This window comes from Cololabis saira, chromosome 6, assembly GCF_033807715.1.
Source record: "Cololabis saira isolate AMF1-May2022 chromosome 6, fColSai1.1, whole genome shotgun sequence".
Lineage (NCBI taxonomy): Eukaryota > Metazoa > Chordata > Actinopteri > Beloniformes > Belonidae > Cololabis > Cololabis saira.
Window position 1 is genome coordinate 48,654,995 of NC_084592.1, and position 24,033 is coordinate 48,679,027.

The 24,033-nt window shown below is 40.7% G+C and overlaps 2 protein-coding genes across 2 annotated transcripts in view; one reads left to right on the forward strand and one right to left on the reverse strand.

The window, feature by feature from the left end:
* Positions 1 to 1,211: 1,211 nt before the first annotated feature.
* LOC133446254 (uncharacterized) overlaps positions 1,212 to 24,033 on the forward strand; it is a gene marked incomplete at its 5' end in the record, with an annotated part of 57,876 nt that continues 35,054 nt past the window's right edge. Inside the window, 2 exons of the mRNA XM_061724254.1 lie at positions 1,212 to 1,287; positions 12,617 to 12,934. Coding sequence (XP_061580238.1) covers positions 1,212 to 1,287; positions 12,617 to 12,934 — 394 coding nt within the window. The remainder of the gene's footprint in view (positions 1,288 to 12,616; positions 12,935 to 24,033) is intronic.
* LOC133446247 (uncharacterized) lies at positions 17,362 to 22,367 on the reverse strand. The gene is made up of 15 exons (XM_061724240.1): positions 21,992 to 22,367; positions 21,517 to 21,609; positions 21,351 to 21,428; positions 21,056 to 21,139; positions 20,884 to 20,973; positions 20,401 to 20,731; positions 19,916 to 20,201; positions 19,715 to 19,738; positions 19,407 to 19,616; positions 19,232 to 19,323; positions 19,004 to 19,108; positions 18,780 to 18,894; positions 18,615 to 18,696; positions 17,888 to 18,052; positions 17,362 to 17,784 (listed from the first exon to the last, which is right to left on the reverse strand). The coding sequence occupies exons 1-15, from the start codon at positions 22,183 to 22,185 to the stop codon at positions 17,517 to 17,519; spliced, it is 2,217 nt and encodes a 738-aa protein (XP_061580224.1). The 5' UTR covers positions 22,186 to 22,367; the 3' UTR covers positions 17,362 to 17,516.

Sequence of the window (24,033 nt, forward strand, 5' to 3'; positions counted from 1 at the left end):
CCTTATCAATAGTGTTCAGCTGTACTTCACTGAGGTACGGCCATTTCCTGATGTCATCCTGTGTGGGAATGTTTTCCTTTGTAACAGGAATCTCTGAGTGAGTGTATACTTCAGGCAGTTCCAGGAAGGTGCCATCTTGAAGACTGCACACTTCTAGGCCAGTTACTTTGTAGCTGTTAACAGGTTTCTCCTGCGCCATGGTTTTTAGAAGAATTCCTGTTCTCTGCCCCTGGATATTGAGCTCATTCATCAACTTCTCAGTACAGAATGTTGCAGTACTACCAGGGTCCAAAAAAGCATATGTATGGGCAAACGTGTTTCCTTTGACTTGTTTAATTTTTACAGGCAGAATGGAAAGAGCGCAATCTTTACCGGCCCCATTATGGTCACTGATTGTCATGGAAACCAGAGCACTGCTTAGCTTTTCTTTGGATGTCACACCAGATGATTTCACTTCTTGGTGAGAGCCATCCTCTTCAGTCTTGATGTGCAGTAGAGTGGCATGTTTGCATTCTCTGCTCATGTGTCCCAAAGTTAAACACCCAAAACATGCACCCTTTGACCTGAGAAAATCCACCTTTTCTTTGTGTGGTCTTGCTTTAAATGTTTTACACCACTCCAATGTGTGGTCTCCTGAACAAAATGCACATGGTTTTTCAAAAGCAATTCTGTTGTGAGGTCCTTCATTCAGATATGTAACTTTGCTTTTTACAGGTTTCTCTAATTGCTGACAAGAAATATTCTTTTTTACAGGCTCCTCCAATGGCTGTTTGATGGCAGGTGATGGGTAAGTATTATTCTCATTCTCTGAGCTTTCAGACACATTAGTTATTGCAGTAGCAAAGCTACTTCTTTTGGTGGGAGGTTTAGTAAACCTTGATCCAGAAGCTTTGTTGGAAGGGTGAGGATCTTGAATGTCGCCAAAGATAGGATCTGAGCTTATCCTAGCCTGTTTTTCAACAAAGTGCACCAAGTCTTTGAAATTTGCTCTCCGATTGTGTCTTTCCTGTATGTCACAAGCAGCCGATCTGAACTTGTCCCTGAGCTTGAATGGTAGTTTTGAAATAATTATTTTCATGTTGGAGGGCGTGTTCATTTCATCCATGTACTGACCAGTACATGGATGAAATTCCGTTTAGTGAGCACCTCACTAAACGGAATGCTGATCTTGCGAGAGAAGCTCGTTTCTTGAGGAAAAGCGGGAAGATTAAATCTACTTGGACCAGAAACTGCAGGATAATGATTCGACCAAATGGAGACACCCCAGAAGAATCAAGGGCAGTAACGGTAAGAGATCTTCAAGACCTTGATGCTTACAGATAACGTTACTGTCTCCTCTGAGAGAAACATGGCCTGGAGGGCTATGAACGCAGCTGAAATGCTAGCGCTATTATTTATCTATTTTTCTTTTGGATTGTCTATTTTTTGGTGCTGTCTCTCTGGGCTTGACATGAATAAACCCCTTCAAATAAGCAACTGCATGGAACTTTGCTTTTGCATTAATACCAGTTGGGAAGGACAGAAATGCCTGACCGGTCGTTCACTTCTCGGGGCTCTGACTTGTGAATGGCTTGGTATTTACTTATTTTTCTATTTTTTGCATGGTTTGGAACTATTGGAAACGATCCTCTGTGCGTTTCCTTATGAATTAGGCTCATTGTTGACTTATTTTTCTATTTTTGCACATGGGCTGGATATATTGGAAACGATGCTCTGTGCTGTTGCTTATGGATTATTGTTGACTTATTTATATATTTTTGTGCATGGACTGGATCTATGGGAGATGATTTTCTGTGATTTCCCTGGTGGATTGGACATAGAATATATGTTTTTCTTCTTCGAACTTTTTTTCATGGATGAACAATTGGATATTTTTTGTCTAGCCTATGGCTACTTGGAGGACTTCTGTGTCCGTGTGCGTGTGCGCTTGTGTCCATCTGTAGGCATGCGTGCGTGTGAGTGGGTGTGTGCGTGCGTGCGTGGGGGCGTGCAGGTGCACGTGTATGTGCGCGTGTGTATGCGTACAGGCAGATGTGCGAGCATGTGTGTGCATGTGTGCGTGCAAATATGTATGTAGGATGGGAAGCTGCAGTCCTAAATCGAACGCAAAGACCCAAAGGAAGGACTATCACAATGACGTCCAGTGATGATGAAATAATGCTCCCTTTCAGGGATATTGATGTTAATTTGTTTGAATCTACTGTAAATGAGGGCCATGGGGCTGAGTCCATACATCAACTCTACTCAAAATATGAAACCCTTAATTTGACAACCTTTGATAACATGGAATACAAAATGCACGAATTTGGTAATGATATAGACCCAGAAAACCACTTCTTTAATAGGATAAATAATACCTGTGAGTATTATACTGATGAGCAATTCAAAAGTATTAAAACAGAAGGTGCTTTTTCAATAATACACTTTAACAGCAGGAGTCTTTACAAAAATCATTCAAAAATAGATAACTACTTGAAACAACTCAGCAAATTCAATGTGATTGCAGTTTCCGAGACCTGGCTGGAAAAAGAAAAGGGTTACAATGTGGGAATAGAGGGCTATGAGCTATTCACAATGGATAGGACCTATGCTAAATCTGGAGGAGCTGCATTATATGTTGATGCAACCTTAAGATGCAACATGATTCCATCTTTGTCAGCTGCCATTGAAGGTATTATGGAATTGATTACTATTGAAATTATTGGTGCAGATACAAAGAATATAATAATCAGCTGCGTGTATAGAACACCTGGATCTTGTCTAGATACATTCAACCAAAAACTAGATGACCTTTTCGGTAACATAAGTAACAAGGTACACATAATGTGTGGGGACTTCAATGTAGACCTTCTAAACCCCCATGGACATCCTAAAATAACGGACTTTATTAATGCAATATATAGCAAAAGTCAATTCCCATTAATCACAAAGCCAAGTAGAATCACAATAGAAACAGCCACATTGATTGATCATATTTATATAAATGAAATAGAATGCCAAGCCACGGCGGGACTACTTATAAATGATATCAGTGATCATCTCCCTGTTTTCAGTATCTTCCCACAGCTTCTTAAAAAGGAAACCAAAACCAAAATGCTCAACCACAAACTCACTAGACGTAGAACACCCGAATCTGTTGCTGCGTTCAGGGAAGACCTGAGCATCCTTACGTGGGATGAGGTCTACGCCACAGACGACCCAAACCAGGCCTACGAAGCCTTTCTGTCCACAATAATTAAGCATTATGACAAACATTGTCCGTTAAGAAAGGCTACATCCAAGAACAAAGCCAGACTAGATCAGCCATGGATTACAAAGGGCCTTGGAAACGCATGTAAAAAGAAAAACCTATTATATAAATTATATATGAAACATAGGACCAAGGAAGCAGAACTTAGATATAAAACATATAAAAATAAACTAATAAGTATTATCAGATCTAAAAAAAGGAATATTATCATAAACAACTGGAACAGCATAAAAATAATATGCAAGGAACATGGAAAATATTAAATAGTATAATAAAAAAGGTAAGGTTAATAACGGTTACCCAGATCATTTTATTAAATATAATATTATTATAAATAAAACCAAAGAAATAGCTGATGAATTTAATGACATTGTGGAACCGAGTGATTGTGAGGAACTCAATGAAAGGAGCATCAAACAAAATCCAAATTCAATATTTATTAGGAGGGTAGATGAAAGTGAAATTCTGGAAATAGTTCATCAATTAAAAAACCAAAAATCAACTGACTGCACTGACATAGACATGACACTGGTCAAAGATATCATAGATTGCATAGTAACCCCATTCACATACATCTGCAACCAATCCTTCCTAACTGGCATCTTTCCAACCAACGTGAAGACCGCAAAAGTAGTTCCCATTTTTAAAAATGGAGATAAACACAACTTTACAAACTACAGACCGATTTCATTACTCTCACAATTTTCAAAAATCTTAGAAAAACTGTTTGTAGTACGGCTTGACGATTTTATAGAAAATCACAATCTATTAACCAATCACCAGTACGGATTCAGGTCAAACAGGTCGACATCGATGGCAGTTACGGAGTTGGTTGAACATATATCTACAGCAATTGATGACAAGGAATATACAGTGGGGGTTTTCGTTGATTTACGAAAGGCATTTGACACTATTCATCATGGTTTACTATTACAGAAATTAGAAAGGTATGGGATCAGGGGAATAGCGAACACATGGGTAAAAAGCTATCTTAGCGACAGACACCAGTTTGTACATATGAACGGTGCCGACTCTAAAAAGGAAAGGATCACTTATGGGGTTCCACAAGGCTCGGTACTAGGGCCAAAGCTATTTATACTGTACATAAATGATATATGTGATATATTGACAAATATGAAATGTGTTCTGTTCGCTGACGACACAAGTCTGTATTGCTCAGGGAAACACCTGGAGCAACTCCAGGTAACAGTTGAAAAAGAGCTTAAAACTCTGAAAAAATGGACATCAATAAACTGTCATTAAATCTAAGCAAAACAAAATACATCATCTTTGGAAACCACAAGATTGACAAACAAATCAAAATCAAGTTTGACGGTGTTGAAATCGACCAAGTGCATGAAAACACATTTCTGGGCATCATAATTGACAGCAAACTAAACTGGAAACCTCACATTAATAACTTAAGATCAAAATTATCCAAAACAATAGCTATACTGTACAAAATGAAAGCAAATTTGGACCAGAGCTCACTGAATCTACTGTATTGTTCCCTCGTACTTCCACACATCAGTTACTGTGTGGAAATATGGGGGAACAACTATCAAACAAACATAAACCCAATATTTCTACTCCAAAAAAAAGCAATCAAAATTGTCAACCATGCTAAATACTACGCACCAACAAATCCACTTTTCATCCGGTCAAACACCATAAAATTATACGATTTAATCAAATTCAAGACAGCAATAACAATGTACAAGGCACACAACCAGATGCTCCCACACTGTATCCTGGAGTTGTTCCAGGTGAGAGAAAGCAGGCACAACCTAAGGGGCTATGGCATTTTTGAGCAGAAATGGCCAAGAACAAAAAAAATGTCAAGGTGTATCAGTGTCGAAGGTGAAACAATGGAACCGCCTGGATGAGGAACTAAAAAAAAGTAGCTCAATTTATAAATTTAAAAAAAATTATAAATCTAAAATAATGGATAAATATAGAACACTAATATAAATTATCTTCATATTAAACTGTCTAAATTATGCAACTTTCCTCCTGCAGCTGTCCTCAAATCGTGAGTGACCACATTTATTTTCTTCTCTTCTTTGTTTATTTTCTTTGTTTTATTCGTTCGTTTCGTTTTCTTCTTATTAGTATCTTTTGTTTCTGAAGTCTGCCTTTGTTGAAAAGGATAGGCAAAATAAGCCATGAGGCTTCAGCCTATACCTTTTTGGTCAAAAAAAAAAAAAAAAGGAAATGTGCACATATATATATTTATACCTGTGTGTATACTGTACATATACAGTGTGTATATGCAAACATCTTAAAATGTAAATGACCAAAACAAAATAAACTAAACTAAACTAAAACCACTTTGTAGTGCATTGTAACATCCTCTCAAAAAAAGTCCATAAGAATGCAAAGCCTTTGCATCTTCAACTTTAATGGCTGGCCAGCTGAGCGCTTTGTCGATGTATGCAGCTGTAATTCTCAGGTCATGGCCAAAGTTCTCTAATAGAAGCCTCCTGGCCTCTCTGTATCCCATTGTGGGTGACAGGTGCAGACAACTACGGACCAGGTCCTTTGCCTGTCCACTTGTGAACTGCTCTAAAAAGTACAGTCGGTCTTGGTCGCTATCAGTTTTTCTTTCAATACAATGTTCTGGCCAACACATCAACCAGAGCTTTATTTCCATCATGGAGACCAAAAGAAGACTGAGTGGCGCCACCTGTCGTCATCACAGGTTGTTGCTGTAGATGGGTTTTGGTTCTAGCTCCAGCTGACGTAGTGGAGGGGCCCTTTATAGGAGGGATGCTATATTGACTCTGCTCCTCTTTAAGACCATCTTCTATGAATATGGGTGGTGAGGGGTTAAATCTTTCCAAAGTTCTCGGTGGCTTTTTTTGTAGCCGATCCATTTGCTCAACATAAGCGTTCATGCCATCAGTTGGAGTCTTCATTATACCAATCCGTGATACTTGAGATGAAGCAGATTCATACTCTTCCAATACCTTTAATTTTGCATTGGATTCAGCCAAGTCAGCTTCCACTTGCAACCTTTCCTTTTTTGCCTTAAGGCTTGCTTCTTCCTTTTCCATTTGAAGCTTCTTTTCAAGCATCTCTGCACGAACCAAAAAAGCAGCTCTCTCAGCCTCAGCCTGAGCCTTCAATCTTCTGATGTTTGAGGACGCAGTGCTTCGGACAGTGGACCCCCTCCTTGACACACTGTCTTCCGGCTCTACTTCAGGGAACTCATGCCCCGTTAGTTTCTCCTCATAAGCAACCAACACTATCTTTTTCTCCATCATTCAAAAAGTCTTTGAAGCGCTTTTTCTTGGGCTCAAACCATAAGTGTGACCATTTGGTCACACTCTTTTTCTTCTTCTGACATGAACTTTGTGACAGAATCTTGAAACTGAATAAATTCGTCCAGAGCTTTTTCAAGCACATCACATTTTTGCTGTATGATGCGTGCATCAGGTCGTCCAGATTCATCCTCCAAAAGAGCTTGAATCTCATTCTGTTTGCGTGTCACCACTCCCAGCTTTCCTCTACGGGAGTGAATCATTTTCACAAGAGTCATCTCCTCTTTACCAGCCTCAGCAGGCTCCTCCATGTTCTTTGATTGGTCATTCAAATCTGAAATTGATACTTAGAATTCCTGCACCATGTGCACACCATTCACAATATTTGACAATTGATTCAGTAGCGCTGATCAGACGCACTGATACTTTGTCTCCATTTCAAACCAAGATTTCAAACCACAGAAATTTCCATACACAGCAAATTATCCATGAGCCATCCAACAAACAGCAGTTTCAACAGCAGCATTTGGGACATCCAGTACCAAACAATTCCTTACTTCACATACAATGATTGCTCCAACTTGCTTCATTGCACATCCATTATTGTCTGCTTTATATCTTGTCCCAAAATCCAGTTGCCTTTGTTATATCCACTTTGTTTGGATCCCATTCATGTCCAAAGTCCAATTAGCAGTGCATGAAACTCCAGTGCAAAAGTTTTTTAACTTGATGTTCTGGCTATTTTCTTTAATATAGCCACAGCCCCAGCCTTAGATGAGTGGTTTTAACGCACCTTGGTTGTAGATCCAGATCCACCATGCAGCCAGTCATTGTGTAAAAAATAAACTCAAAAAATACCCTACAAAAGTTCTTAAGCCAGCACAAAGTGTATGTTCTTGGTTATGGGAAAGAAAGAAAATGTATGAGAATGCTATGGTGAGATTCTACGTGAGTTGTGGTTAAAAAACTGTGTTTGCTTCCCAACTAAGGCTCGGACTCCATTGTCTGACAAACATTTTCCACTTCCCTTTGTCAACTGGCACCACACCCCCAATTACCATGGGCGTGGCCAAGCTGTCACTCAGTGGCCAGACTGCCAATCAGTAGCCAAACTGCCAAAACAAATCAATAGACTAGAACCAAAAATATGGGAAGTGGTGAAATCATAAATATTCTTTTAACAAAAACATAAATGCTGTTTTGGCTCCTACACACACATTCATACACATTCACACGAGGCAAGGTGGGTAAGGTGCCTTACCCAAGACAGCAAACTGGGACGGAGCGGGATTCGAACCGCCAACCTTCCAATCAGTGGACGACCCGCTCTCTATCTATAAATTAGTGCTAAACTGACATTATTACTAACCAACTTGACTGCCCAGAAGCTCCACAGGTTGTCATGATCCACCGTGATAAGATAGTGGACTTTCTTCAAACCTGGGTCAGGGGGACTACCGATGTAAATCAGCCTATGGCTGCAATCTGGGTGCATCTACATTTTATTTTTTTACTAAAAGAAAATGTTGCCTGATGTACACTGTCCCTACCAAAATAAATAAATTGAAATTGAAACCTCAACTGACAGTCCAACTGATCTCTCAGTTTTTCGGATGCGTGAACTGAGGTGACCAACGGCAATCAGTTAGATAATAATTACCTCTGGAGTCTCTCATGGCGGCAACAGCACATCTCAGGTGAGGCTCAATCTGATGAGTCGCCATGGCAACGGACACACCCACCGCACAAAGTCCAAAACCATAAATGAAATAGAGACAACTTACTGATCAAGCAGGAAATAATCAGAAATACTTTTGTCCAGAATGAACCGTCCAACTGAAGCAGAGAGGTGAAGAACATGAACAGAATCATCAGTTTTATGCTTTATGGTCTGTTTTTCTGCTCCTCGGTTTTCTCTAATGATGGTGAGTAAGCAGATATTTTTTAAAGGACTAACATATAAAAACGTCTAATGTCCAACAATTGTCAGTTTGGATATAATATGCGGGTAAACATCCGTTAAATCCATAAATGTGTCTACGGTGCAAGTAAGTTGAAACTTTAGTGACGGGATTCTTCAACCGTCGACAGCAGGAGGAAGAAGCGTCTCTGGACCTGAATGAAAGTCCAAAATAACCTACATAAACGACGTAGCAAAATGTTGGTGGGTTATTTTAAACAATTTAGCAAAAACATATGCATAAAACTCAACAATACAAATTACAAAAAAAATCGTAGTACTAACAAGAATAATACTAAAATGTACCTTTTTATGTATTTAACTATCTTTAGCAGTGTTTTGATCAGAAGTCCTTCATGTTGTTTTACTGATGTAGTGTTTAGTTATCACCACACCGGTGAAGACGTCAACATGGAGCTCGTTTGTCAGGAGGTTCGAATGTAGATTTGTTTCAGTTTGGTCGAAAAAAAGGAGTCAACATACCTTTACTGGAAAAATATGAATGAATGAATGAATGAATGAATGAATGAATGAATGAATGAATGAATGAATGAATGAATGGATGGATGGATGAATGAATGAATGAATGGATGGATGGATGAATGAATGAATGAATGAATGAATGAATGAATGAATGAATGAATGAAGGAATGAATGAATGAATGAATGAAGGAAGGAAGGAAGGAAGGAAGGAAGGAAGGAAGGAAGGAAGGAAGGAAGGAAGGAAGGAAGGAAGGAAGGAAGGAATGAATGAATGAATGAATGAATGAATGAATGAATGAATGGCAAGGCAAGGCAAGGCAAGTTTATTTGTAGAGCACAATTCAACACAAGGTAATTCAAAGTGCTTTACATTGACATTAAAAGCGGCAAGACATAATTAGACAGTAAATAATTCAACATAATTAGACAGTAAATAACAAATAAGATTGAATAAGATGATAAGAAAATAAGTAAAATAATAAAAAGCACAAGCTCTTAAAAATTAGGGCAGTAGAATACAGCAGGTAAGTTTAATTTAGGGGTACGCTTGAGTGAACAGTAATGTTTTTAACCCTGATTTAAAGGAGCAGACAGTTGGAGCAGACCTCAGGTCTACAGGAAGTTTGTTCCACCGGTGAGGAGCAGAATAACTGAACGCTGCCTCACCTTGCTTGGTTCTGGTTCTTGGGACACACAACAAACCAGATCCAGATGACCTAAGGGGTCTGGAAGCTTTATAGGGAACTAACAGACCAACCATGTATGGACTCTGGCGGCAGCGTTCTGGATCAGCTGCAGCTGCCTGATAGATTTCTTGTTAAGGCCTGTAAAGATGCCATTGCAATAATCCAACCTACTGAAAATGAATGCATGAATAAGTTTTTCCATGTCTTGAATGAATGAATGAATGAATAGCTTTATTGTCGCTGGTCTGGCATCCCAGCCAGTGAGATGACAACCAGTACAACCCATCAGGGCACAGAGAAAAAAATAACATAAGACATGAGTCAACTGCTGAGAACAGTGTATAAATACATAGTGTAAACGTGCAAAAAAACACCTCAGCACAGAAAGCAACATGACAAATTTCAAAAGCAACATGAAAAATTTAACATCATCATCACAAGACTTGCACATATGTGTGGGGGGAGGTTCTGCTCATCGATTATTTATTTATTGGCAAAGTCCAAATTGGAAAAAAATGGGATGGGATGGAAAATGCAAAGTAATAATAATAATAATTAAAGCTGCAACCAGCGATGAACGGGCCCTCGCACTCATGGCCATCACCCCCCATTAGCATACCAGAAATGACACCACCCACGACTTTCTATGTCAAACCATTCAAAAGTTATGGCAGAAATTAGTAACTATTAAATATCGACCAATCAGAAGAAAGAATTTGCACCAATGAAGGTCAAGTACTAAAAACCGAGTTCGATGGCACCCACCACAACTCTCTATGTCAAACCATTCAAAAGTTACAGCAGGAAATAGGGACAACCAATCAGAAAAGGGGCGGGGCTAATACAGGCCAATGAAGGTCAAGTACTCAATACCGAGTCCGATGACACCACCCACATGTCTTTATCACAACCCGTTCAAAGGTTATGGCAGAGAAAAGTTTTCTAGGGGGGTGCTGTTGAGCCGTTAGGCCACGCCCATTAATGCAAACCATGAACTATCAAATTTATCGCCAGGCCTGGCTTGGTGCAAAATTTGGTGACTTTTGGGGAACTATCAAATATGGACCAATCAGATGAAGAGGGGGCGTGCTCTTTGGCATCTAGCATCGCCACGGTAACGCTTATGAAAGAGAAAAGTAATGCGCGTGGTCACAGGATGAAGACGCATATTTTGATGTATAACACACCTGGGTGCACATTACGGTTCGGGCCGTATTAACTGCCGAAGGAATGGCATAAATTACACCAAAATTACGCGATTAATTCAAAATGTTCAAAATGGCCGACTTCCTGTTCGTTTTCGGCCATGGTGCCAAGAGACTTTTCTTTAAGTTGTGACATGAAACAGGTGTGTACTGATTTTCGTTCATGTACGTCAAACCGTATTATGGGGCTTGAGGCACAAATTTTTTTCTGCCTGAACCAACCAGATGAAGGGTGGGCGCGCTTTTTGGCATCTAGCGTCGCCATGGTAATGCTTTTGAAAGATAAAAGTAATGCGTGTTGTCGCAGGATGGAGACGCACATTTTGATGTATAACACACCTGGGTGCACGTTACGGTTCGGGCCGTATTAACGGCCGAAGGAATGGCATAAACTTCGCCAAAATGACACAATTAATTCAAAATGGCCGACTTCCTGTTCGGTTTCGGCCATGGCGGCAGAGACTTTTCTTTAAGTTGTGACATGATACAGGTGTGTACCGATTTTCATGCATGTACGTCAAACCGTATTGTGGGGCTTGAGGCACAAAGTTTTCTAGGGGGCGCTGTTGAGCCATTTTGCCACGCCCATTAATGCAAACCATTAAATATCACATTTTTCGCCAGGCCCTCTTGTGTGCAAAATTTGGTGCCTTTTTTTCGGCACGTTGAGTAGGGCAAAAATGCCCTCCTTTCGTCAGAAGAAAGAAAGAAAGAAAGAAAGAAAGAAAGAAAGAAAGAAAGAAAGAAAGAAAGAAAGAAAGAAAGAAAGAAAGAAAGAAAGAAAGAAAGAAAGAAAGAAAGAAAGAAAGAAACTAATTATAACTGTCAAGATAAACAATTACAGTAAAGTTACGTTAACAGATAAAATTGTTAAAGTTATTTCCCTTCAGAATTAATAATTAACTTTAACTGCCAGACTGCTGTCAAAGTCCTCTTCAGAAAACCTATGAGAACAAAGTGTTGTGTTAATAATCAAAATATGGAAGGATTAAGTCTTTAAAGTCAGAGCTCGGCTCATAAAGGTTTTATATGGAAGGAGAAAATGTTTATGATTTAAAAGAAAACCACCAAAGGGAAGATGGTTGATGAAATATGAAGTCTTCTGCTGATCATCACAACTCTGGCTGCAGCAATTCACATCAGCTGGAGGCTGTTCAAAGTTATTTTAGGACAAACATTCTGCTGACTTCAGTCACCAGAGACGTTTGAAGAGAAGGATCTTAACAGAAATCAGTGATATTTCATGTTGAGTTCATGTTTGGTAGTCAGGACGATGTACTCGGACGTTCTGTTGTTGTTTGAATGTTTTGATCTGTTCATCTATGTGTGTAATGATGCTATTTTAAGTTCTGTATCACATTTGTTCCTGTGTGGCTTGTTTTTTACGTTACACATCTGGATATTCTGAATTGACAGTGAAAACATTTCACATGGAAGTCGTGTTTGTTCAGATTGGAAATATATTCTCACTGGCTGATGGATAAATGATTTCTCTCAGGGATGGATGGAAACAAACGTAGAAAGAAAAGCAGAATATTTGATTTTATCAGTTGGACAACTAGTTGTTATGTTTATAACTGCATGATAAAATGTTATGTAGGTAAAATAAAACCTCCATTAAAGTTCATAATTATGACCGGTCATTTTTATTCTATCAGCTTTTTTGTATGCAGATATTTAATGAAGACATAACACAACTGCATGTTCCTCAAAGTGGCTGAGTTTCCTGTTAATGTCTTCTTCTGAATCTTCCTCTGATGTTTCTGCAGATACACAGGTCTCCTGTCAGGTCAGCAAGACTTGTATCTTACCCTGCAGTTTCACAGCTCATGATGACGTTGTCATTCACTGGATTCAAGAGACTCCACCAGAGTCCCTGGTTCACTCCTACCATCACAAACACGACCGATTGGGAGAGCAGCACCAGAGGTTCAGAGGAAGAACATCTCTGTTTGAGGACCAGATCTCCAGAGGAAACGCTTCCCTGCTGCTGAGAGGAGTGAAGGTTCAGGACCAGGGCAGATATCTGTGTAACGTCAGCACCTTCACTGGAAATAAGGAGAACTTCATCAACCTGAATGTGAACGGTATGTGGAGAATAAAAACCTCAGCAGATTTAGATGTTTGAATCTGTTGTTCATGTTGGTTTTTTGTAATAAACAGAATAGAACAGATATTTACTGTTGCAGGAACAATGAAACACAATTCAGCAGTTCTTCCTTATCAGCATATTGTAAAGGAACATCATTAACTCACTGAGTTTGTCCTCAGACATAAAATAGCTGAGACAAAGTTAAAATAGCTGCTAAAGTGGTTGTTAAACGTTCTTGACACGTCTAATAAAATATAAATAAAAAGCCACATCGATCAAACATATGTACACTATATGCAAGACAGAACCAATATTTACAGACATGAAGATATTGCTCAAATATCTGAGACTCTGACCACTGAAAGTTCAGCAGAGTGACGGTCTGAGGGAAGAAAGTGTCTCTGTGACGGAGGTTTTGGTGAGCAGTGATCTGCAGCTCCTACCAGACGGGGGATGTTTGAAAAGTTTGTGTACCGGGTGTGAGGATCTGCAGAGATGTACCTAGCTCTTTACCTGACTCTGGACCGGTACAGGTCCTGGATGGAGGGAAGGTCGGCCCCGATCATTTACTTTGAAACTTGCTTTTTCCAGTTACGACTGTTGGCCAATGATGTTGGAAGAGTCATACATGCTTTTATAGCTACACTTCTGGATGGCTGTAATTCCTGTATGCTGGTTTAGATCAGTTAATCCTTCAACTTCAGTAAATCCAGAACGCTGCAGCTCTAAACTGGAACCAGAAAATGTGAGCATATTACTCTGGTTCTGACATCCCTCCACTGACTTCCTGTCCCTTTTAGAATTGATTTTAAGATTTTATTGCTAGTTTTTAAGGTTTTATCTTTTATCTGAGGGCGCAACATCCAATCAGATGGTCATTGCAGGTCCCAGATCAAAACTCAGAGGCGACCGGGTCTCTTTAGTAGATGGTCCCATTTCCTGGAACAATTTCCCTTTTTGTGAATTAGAACAACTCAAACTGTTGTGGCATTTAAATCTCTGCTATAAAACTCATTCCTACTCGCTGGCATTAAATTCAAGTTGAGTTTTAGAAATCTTCTCTTTATATATCATCTTTAGTTGTGCTTTTCTTTTTTGTTTACACATACAAACCCAGTGATCTTTTTTTCTTTTTTTTTTGGGAGGGGGGGTGCGGGGGGGGGGCATCCACTGCCAATCCGGGAAGCAAGAACACACGGAGGCATCACATCAAGCACTAGAAATCTGCAACAAATAATAGGTGAATGGCTGAATGAATGGGATAACTGGGTCTGGGGCCCTCCGTTGTCGGGCCCGCGCGGGTGTCGCCCTGTTGGGGGGTTCCCTCTCTCCGGTCCCCCCCCTCCCTGTTGGGGGGTTCCCTCTCTCCGGGCCCGTCTCCGGTCCCCCCCGCTGCCTCCGCGGCGGGGCGCCCCTCTGGTCTTGGAGGGCCACTTTCGTGGGGGCGGGTGCTCCTGCCTGCGTTGGCGGCCGGGGCGGCTCTGTCTCTCCGGGCAGGCTGGCCCCCTGCCGGGTGGGGGTCGTTGGCCTGGAGGGTGAGGGCCTCCTGGCCACGTGTCCGGCCCGGACCGGGTGGCCGGGGATTGTCTGGGTCGCAGTCCGCCGCCGCGGGATCCCTGGCTGCTTCTTCCCGTGTCGTGGGCCCCCTCGGCCGCCGCCACGGGGAGGTGGAGCCTCGCTGGCGGTGAGTTGCCTCCTTCCTACCTCTCCCCTCTGTGGGGTTGCTGGTGGCCTGGGTTCCGGGTTCAACCTGGTCCGCCTCTGGTCTCGCGGGTGGCGGGGTTGCTCCCCCCCTCCCCCACTATAGATACACTTCAGGTGGAGCTTTGTTTGGTTTATTACGCACACATACACACACACACACACACGCACACACACACATACACACACACACACACACACATACTCACATACATACACAAAGCCACATAGACATATACACACTCACGTACACGTATACATATTCATACATTCATGCATGCACACATACACACACACGCACACACACATAGCCACAAATATGCATACACACACACACATACTTGTTTTCATGGTTGATGGGGACCAAGTTTGCAATCATCACTTTTGGGGACCACCCTTTCTAGAGGTTCTACAAGTGTGAAAAAAATTAGGTAAAGTAGCCATTGGTTGTTGAGCCTAAACACACCTTTAAATCTTTGAAAAGTTGATGTTTTGTTTTTGATGTGTTGTATTCATGATATATGGGGACTTCCTGTCAAACGAGTTAACCTGTTTACTGGGGACAACATTTGCATACATTTGCATATATTTGCATACTTCACACAGATTTATATTTGACTAGTGGGGACCTTATATTATATTTAAATGGCAAATAATAGTAAATTCTCCAACATGTTGCACTTGGGATGAGATGAAACCCTATTACAAAATTGAGTTAAACCCCAACACATAATGTCGAGTTTCACATCTACTGTAGCAGCACCTAGAATCATGCAGGATCCTGATACCATGATTACTTTGCTACTACTCAGTCAGCACATAATACCACCCCACCCAACTTTTTAAAAAGGTAACAAGGTCAAAGTGAAATTTTGAAGAGAAGACCATTAACAGAACATATAACAAAAAAAAGCTCCCACAATGCTATTTAGAGTGCATTGTCCTTTTTAATGCTGTGATTCTATTGTACACATAGAATTTCAAATTCTGACAGTTTCGGTTACAGAGACTTTCAGCTTCAGCTCTTAAAGCAGCACAACGGAACTTTCAGCTTTTCTGAGTTTGGCGACTCCTTTGGCCAAAAAACGGTACTGCTTTACCAGAAAGAACACTCCATTTCCCATGAGCACCAGCGCGTACTGCCGGAAAACCCCCGTCCCCGTCGCGTGCATTTGTTTTGATGAGAGAAGACGGGACGGACTTTCAAAACCACTTTTGTGTTTTCAGCGGTCGTTTGCAGGATGGATAGTGAAGAGGTAATGCATCTATTTTTGGTTAAACAATATAATATGACGATGTTGAAAATAACTAAGTTCAACTTGGTTTTATTAAGTTGTTTCAGCGCTCTGCACCTCCCCCCGCCCCCCTGTGCTGTTTCAGCGAGATAATGCGCCCCAAATTACAAACTCATACACTCTGGTTTTGTTCTACTGCACATTTTTCCTGTCACGTTTTTTAGAGGGACTTCGTCATAAATTAGTAGTCCAACATACTTACTGACAAAACAAAAAAATACTTTATAACCTGTGAATGTTTTGCTCAGCCCTGCACAATTTTACAGTTCTCAGGATAAATAGTAGAAATGTTCTATACATTTTCTTTGCATTGCATTCTTTCCTCTAGTGCTGTAATTCTATTCAATGGTATTATTATTTTATAAAGCTCCCTCATTGCCAATAATTACACAATTTTATGATCACTATTATTATTCTGTGTCTGTTGTTGATATTGTCAGTAATTTTAGAATTACCAAAACCCAAGACGAATGTGAAAACATTTTAATTTGGATTCTTATTGAACATAGAACTCTACATTTACATTTGTATCATAACAATTCTGTCTCGTTTTATCAGGAATCTGCTTTTCCTGAGAACACCTCTACCTCTGCATCGTCAGAGTTTGAACCCCCACACACTGGGAGGGGGAGGGGGAGGGGAAGGGGCAGAGGAGGGAGGGGAGTAGGTAGAGGTAGAGGTAGAGGGAGAGGGAGGGGGAGGGGGAGAGGAAGAGCGAGAAGGATACCTGAAGACCTAGACCACGAGAGCCAGCAGAGGATTCAGGATCTACACCAACAGAGGAATGCTGACATGCAGGCCACTATCCAGGCATTGGGGCCTGATCAAAGGGATCATTTGCTCCAAATGGTCCTGACAAGACTCCCTGGCCTAATGTTTGATGCTTTGGCTCTGCTGAGGGACCCTGAACAGCAGAGAGACCCAGGTGGAGGGGACCTCCATTGGTGCTCCTGTTCCAACTGCAGGGAAATGAACACGGACCGGGAGAGACTCTGCTGTAGGCAAACACCAGAGACATGTATAAGCAACATGGCCCACATGCGCTTATACATCCTTGATGAAGTGGTGCTGCGTCTGGCCCGGGCAGCCTGGAATGACATCTTTGCCATTGAAGATCACCAGGAGCCTGGGGAGGAGCAAAGACAGAACCGACACGCAGCATATCGCCAGTTTGTGCTCTGGCAGCATGGGCGCCTGGGTGTGGGCAACAGAGTTGTAATACCAAGCTGCTGTGTTTGGAAAATCAGAGACACCTTTACAGACCCAATGGGACAGTACACTGGTTTCAGGGTTCGCCGTCTTCTATAGGATGGAACCTTTGAGGATTACTGAAAATATTTTGATATTGTTTTTTTTTTCTTATTTCCATTTTTTCCTGTGTTTGTGTGTGTTCAAAATAAAGACATTTGTGCAAAACAAGACAGACTTTTATTTACACACTTTCAGAAAATAGAACAATTCTTGAAGTTTCTTATTTGCATAGTGACAGCAGTTATCCCATACATTATTATGAACAATAAGTAATCTATCACAGTAGCAGTAATGAACAACTGTTAGTCCATGTACAAACACACATGATCCTCAGTGTTCACTTTGGGGAACAGTCTCACCACGTGTCACATGTGTCCTAACTAGCTCGAGTGTTGGGGGGGGCGATACTGGAGCCAGGAGCCCTAAGCGCCGGGGGTCATCTGGCCTAAGTGTCTGTCTCCTGGGAAGGCCACCTCCACTTTGCAGCCTCCTCCTAAGAATGGCTCTCTGCAGGTCTGGAATGTAGAAGTAATCCTTCTTCTCCTTTAGTGCGTAAACACTCCAGGATTTTGACTTCTTATTGTAGTACCGTCTGTAACTATAAGGAAGCACCAATTTCAGAATACTCTTGTTTTACAACTATCAAGAAACTGCTCTAAGATTACAATAGGGAATTGCTCTGCAGATATGCATAAACTTACATCTTGTGTCCATCCTTGTTTCGTGCTGGGAGGCGGCCATTGTGACAGTTATAATCAATTGCAGCGAGCAGAGTCCGCGTGTGATACACTGCTGGAGTGTAGGAGAACCGCTTCCCTGCATACATTAGTATGTGATTCTGGAAGTTTTCCAGATCTGATGTAGTCCTGCAGAGTGTGAGAATAAAGATACAAAAACATTATGTCTTCCTGATAATTACTGACCTATAAATCAATCGACATACTTTGTTGATCACAAGTTTGAATTTTTTTCGTTGTTGAAGTCACGGTAATTACACAGACAGTAAAAGCAAGTAATGTATAGCTATATTAAAAAATACAGAAATGTATATATTTATACACTCACAAGATAAAACGACACATTATAAACACCATAAGGTTTCTTTTACTACCCTTGTTATTATTTTAATATAATTCCAACAAAGTAGATTTCTTTTATATACTTATATGGTGTTTATATTGTATTCTTTTTATCTGGGAGTGTATACTTTGCCTATATATTTCATTTTTCTGGCTATATTTCACTGTATCTACAAATGTGTTGCTTTTACCATCAGTGTATAAATATCTGTATACAGACCTGCAGATTCAAATTGTTTACATAGATATTGACATTTGATACAGTAGCAACACTTACACCAGCTGTAGTAGTTTCAGGATAATTGTTTTTGTAAAACACACTGACATAGGTGTTGACAAAAGTGCATACCTGAAGGTGATGAATTTCTTTACATCCTTCAACCATCTCTTGTCCAAGACGACGGCTACAAGGGCTTGATGAGCTGCTGAACCTGTAATGACACATTTCATTGTGAGATGGACAAAAGTCCATTCAAAGCAACATACACTCCTCATAAAAATAGATTGGAATTACCTTGTTTTATCCAAGGTTTTTCCTGGGCGTCATCATCCAGTGGTTCATGCTCACAGGCTCCAGTTGCCCATGTGTGCTGGTTGCGAACATGATGAATGACAGCATGCCACTTCATCTGCACAATTAGAAACCATGATTGAACTTGTGTGATCGGACAATACATCTGTACCCAACTCAAACACATGTTTTAGTTTACAGCATCAATTTACTTTGCACAAACATACCTTGAAGTCCTCCACAGACGATGCTTGCTTAGCACAATACCAGAAATGGTTCACGATGTCCCGGATCCAAGGCAACAGTTCAGACTGCTCCCTCACCGTACCAGCCTGAAAACAGAATAGACCAGTGTTAGACAGTCACAATAAAAATGCTGCTTCATTGCAGCACGTTATAAAAATGTAGAAATCTAGTCACCAACAAATCCTTCATAATACAATGAAATTGCATACCCGTCTGAGCTTCTTCCCTAAACTTTTCGCTGCATGCCAAATATCTAGGGAATGTTGTAGTCCCCATTCTTTGTATTTTCCATGTTCTGGATCTGTGAAAAAAAAGAACCATTTACAATCACAAATACATCCATCTGAACATCCAGAATCCAAATCTTACGGCCATTTCACTCACTCAGCAAAGCAGAAATTTGTGTGTGGGCATCAGTGACCACTTCTGTTATGCGTATCACCGGCAGAAGTGCATCCATGGTTCGTATGAAGCACTCCTTCTCCATGATCACAGAGTTTCGGTTCGTTTCTCGCTTATCCAGGGAGACGATGTGCACAATGTCTCTAGATTCCTGCTCTATGGTTGTGTATGTGCAATACTGAGCACAGTGGCCTGCAGAATGAAAACCATGGTCGTCAATATGTGAACTGTGCAAATCAAAATCTCTCTCTCGCTCTCACTCTCACTCACTCACACACACACACACATACCTGGAGAATCCATCCTGCCATCACCTTATGGGAAGACGAGACAAAAAACAAACATTACAAAGGTAACACAACATGGTCTTGATCAGTTATAGCAAACTAGCAAAATGACAATAGCAGGATATAACAATTATTCTTGTCTTATTCACTAACATTTTATGGATACAGATCACAGGCGGCAAAGCTACCAAAACAAGGACTCACCAAGAAGAACAACCTTGTCCTTCTCGCGTAAACGGGCCAGAACACCAGCTCTCATGTTCTGCCAGAACTCGTCAACAGGTTCAATGCAGTAGCTATCCTGGATTTTGAAATATGTTGACTCTGCTACCATCCCCATCTGCATGCAGTTGAACAGAAAAGCCACTTTCCTGTAGTTGTTTCCTGATAATAAAATGTTTGTGGAGAGCATGAAGTCCCCTGCTTGCATCCCATATTTCAAAAGTGGCTGTGAATTCCACCTCCAGAGGATGTGTCCAAAAGGACATAGCTACAAGAAAAAAAACGAAAAGTCAAAGAAGTGCAGCATAGTTACTATTCCAAACACTACTACAATGTTGACACGCTTACACCAACACATAACCTAAAAATAACCAAGTTTTCAATTCTTAACCTTAAAAATGTTCTTTTGTGTGTGAGAACACACACACACATACACACACGCGCACACACAATGATTGTATGCTTACCCATTCCAAAACAACTCCAGTTCCCCGGGCATTCATTTCAACTTGAAATGGTGGTCTTCCTTGGCATTTTACACCAGTTATTCTGTCCGGGTAGTTGCATGCTTTCATAGGTAAGTGCAGATAAGAGGTCAGCATCTTCAAGTTGTCAAGGTAAGAGATGCAGGCCTTCTTTTCAATCAGTTCATCTTCATGTACAACTTTCAGTTCGTCTGGCAAATCTGTCAATTCATCGTCTGTGGGGTCGGGGATGGCAACATCTAGCACAGTCTCGTCCATACTTATTTGTTGAAGCTGCTCGATGTTCGCAGCCTTTGATGCTACACCACCAACACTGCATAAAGAAGCAAAATAAGAAGGCAAAATAAGGAAATCTTACAGATTTCCTTACTACTACTACTACTAATAATAATAATATTAATACACTTCCTACTCCTAATACCAATACAAGACGATGAATGATCTCATGAGATGATTTCAACATACTGTAGTTGCAGAAACGGAGCATATTCCTCGTCCGAGCTGTCCCCATCCTCACAGAATCTTGGGTCTTTCCAGTTCTCATCCATTTCAATACTGCACATAAACACACATATACGTAAGCAGGAAAGAAATATCAACAATACAAAATGTAATACAATTCATTAGAAAGACTTACTAGCTGTTCCTTGGATCATTGACTGCATCCTCATCCGGAGAGTCTTGGTGCTCTTCTTCCTCCACAATACTCAGAGAATGAATGCTGCAGATAGAGTAGAATATAAGTACACTTTCAGTAGACAATAATAGAAATACAAGTGTGGAAAAAAGATACATTCAGTCAACATTAGTTACACTAATAAACATTCATTCACTGTCTTAGACAAACTAAGAAGGGGCAGCAAGAGCAAAAACTGTGCTACACTTTACATAATCAACCACAAGTACTAAAGCCTTCAGCTAATGAAACTCACCTGGCCTCTAAAACACAGACCTCTTCTGCCTCAGCGCGTTTTTCCATCATTTGCACACCTTCCATTTGAAATTCACCCCTGAGTGAAAACAGAAATTCAGACAATGATGAAAAAATAAAATAAACGTTACACAAAACATAAAACTGCAGGCCCTGTAAAAACGTACCTATCACGGTCCGACTCCTCTGTTATGCTGGACACTATAGGCTGTAGAGGGTGTTGTTTGTGGGGAGTTGAAGTGACTTCCTTCTTTTGATAGCTGTAGAGAAATAACATGTATGAAAAAGGGGGGGAGGAACACAACAGAACCCCCGTTGTCTCTGTAACCTACAGTCAGCACAAGCGACTTGGTCAGGTAAATCACATGCAAACTCAGATAATAATCCCGAATTTTCCAACGGAGGAAGCTACACATTTACCTAAAACATTTATATTTGCGGTTTGCAGTCATCGTTTACGACTGATAATCCTAACATTTGCTTTTGAAAATTACCATCTCAGCAATAAATAGCTACCAGCTTGATAATTCCGACCTCTACTGGGTTTATGAACATAAACGGAGGACTAGATGGCCTCAGTGATAATACAAGACACATTACAAACTCAAAAGAAGTGTATATAGATGATATAAATGTACTTACTAGTCCAACAATAACAGGGCTAAATCCCCATCGGTCGGACATCCTTCCTCGTCTTTCAGCTCACGCCAACGCGTGAACGCCGGGCCAATGTTGATTCTCGTCCGGGCATTTAGTTTGTTACTCTCCCGCTTTCTTTTTTTCGCCTCCTGCGATAAAACTTTTATTCTCTTCGGATTTTTCGCTGCTTCAGCCATGATAACAACTCCACGTTTCTCTCACCACGAGTTCTCCTCAGCTCTGCGCTCCAAGCCCCGCCCATTTTCGTCTCGACTACGAATCAGGAAGGAGGGGGAAGTGACGTTTGTGCCGTAAAGCAGTCAAAGCCGTAAAATTTGTAGTTTTTTAGTGTGGCAGGGTTCCTACCATGCTCCTCAAAGTTACATAGTGCCAGTGAATGTGAAACAGACCCCCCCAGACCATGACAGAGGTGTCATTAAACCTGTTGGAAGTTGATGTACCATCACAATGACTCTGGAAATATGATATTAAGGTGAAAAAGTTACGTAGTGTCGCTTTAAACATTTCTCACAATCTGCCTTTGTTGGTACTGTAGCAGACCGAATGAACTTAATCATTTGTCTCTCTACTGCCCTGATTTCTGCTGACTGCCAGGGTCTTGGTTTCTGTGGCTCTCTACCTGTAAGTAGGGAGACAAAAATAAAGGTTTTAGTAACAGTATAAGGGAGAAGCTACAGTTCCAAGTCCTGCATCAGCACAAGTGAAATTATGAGGCTGATCAAAGGCATCTGTTCTCAGTGATTTGATCACAGTTTTCAGCACTCAGTCCATCGGTTTACAGCTGCCATAAACCTACAAAGTCACAACTGGTGATCAGATGTCATTCTAGGCCAGAGGGAAGACCCTCAAAAGTGCTTTGGTTTTTGAAATAATGTACTTTATTTGAAAGACCTCATCATTTCCTACTGTCCTACCAGAGAACTCCGCTCCCAGAATGCTGGTCTGTTAGTGGATTCAGTGGTTCAGAGGAAAACAAATCACCAAATTGTACTGTAATATTTCAGACTAATAAGTCAACCTGTGTTTGCTTTCACACATCTTCAATACAACAGGCTTAATGGGGACATCTTTACACACCATGTTATCATCCTTTATGAGGACAAAGCATGTCTGGATCATATTTAACACTAATAGTAACATAAAAAGTGCACTGTGGGGACATCGTAAGTGTGCCAGATTACAGTGATCATTGGGCCAATGGAAAATATCCAGACAGGTTCACATCCATCTTAAACATCCCCTTATCTTCTGCTTCATTGAGGCATTAGACTTAACTGTTAGTAGACCTGATTGACAATACATTACGCCTACAATTAGCTTATTTGCTTTATTTAGTTGATAAAACCAAACGTAAACAGGCTGTAAAAGTAAACATCAAGTGATGAAGGTGAATGCACCTGGTGTGTCCTGTGGATATGAAGCTTCTTCCATCTGTTTCTCAGACATGACAGCAAGATGGGAGCTCTTTGCAGGATGAGTATCCGTGGCACACAATGTCATCTGCAATGATTTTTTAGGTAAAGACAATGTCAGGATGAAGATAGATCAAGTAGATAAAAATACATGTTCAAGGATCTTTAAACTTTAGTACATGCCAAAACACCAGACTTCAGAGGAAAGAAAACAGAAAGAAAATTGTAATATTTCAGACTAATGAGTAAACCTGTGTTTGCTTTAACACATCTTCAATACAACAAGCTTCATGGGGACTTTAATACACACCATGTTATCATCCGTCACGGGGACTAAGCATCTCTGGATGTTATTTAACACTAATAGTATCATAAGTACATTGTGGGGACATCGTAAATGTGTTGGATTACACTGATATTTAGGCCAAAAGAAAATGCCCAGACAGGTTCAGATCCATCTTAAAAGTGCTTTTATCTTTTGCCTCATTGAGGCATTAGATTTAACTGTTAGTAGATCTGATCGACAATAGATTACCCTCACAATGACCCCATTTGCTTTATTTAGTGCGACTGTGGTCTGGAGGTAGAGCAGTCGTCCACCAATAGGAAGAT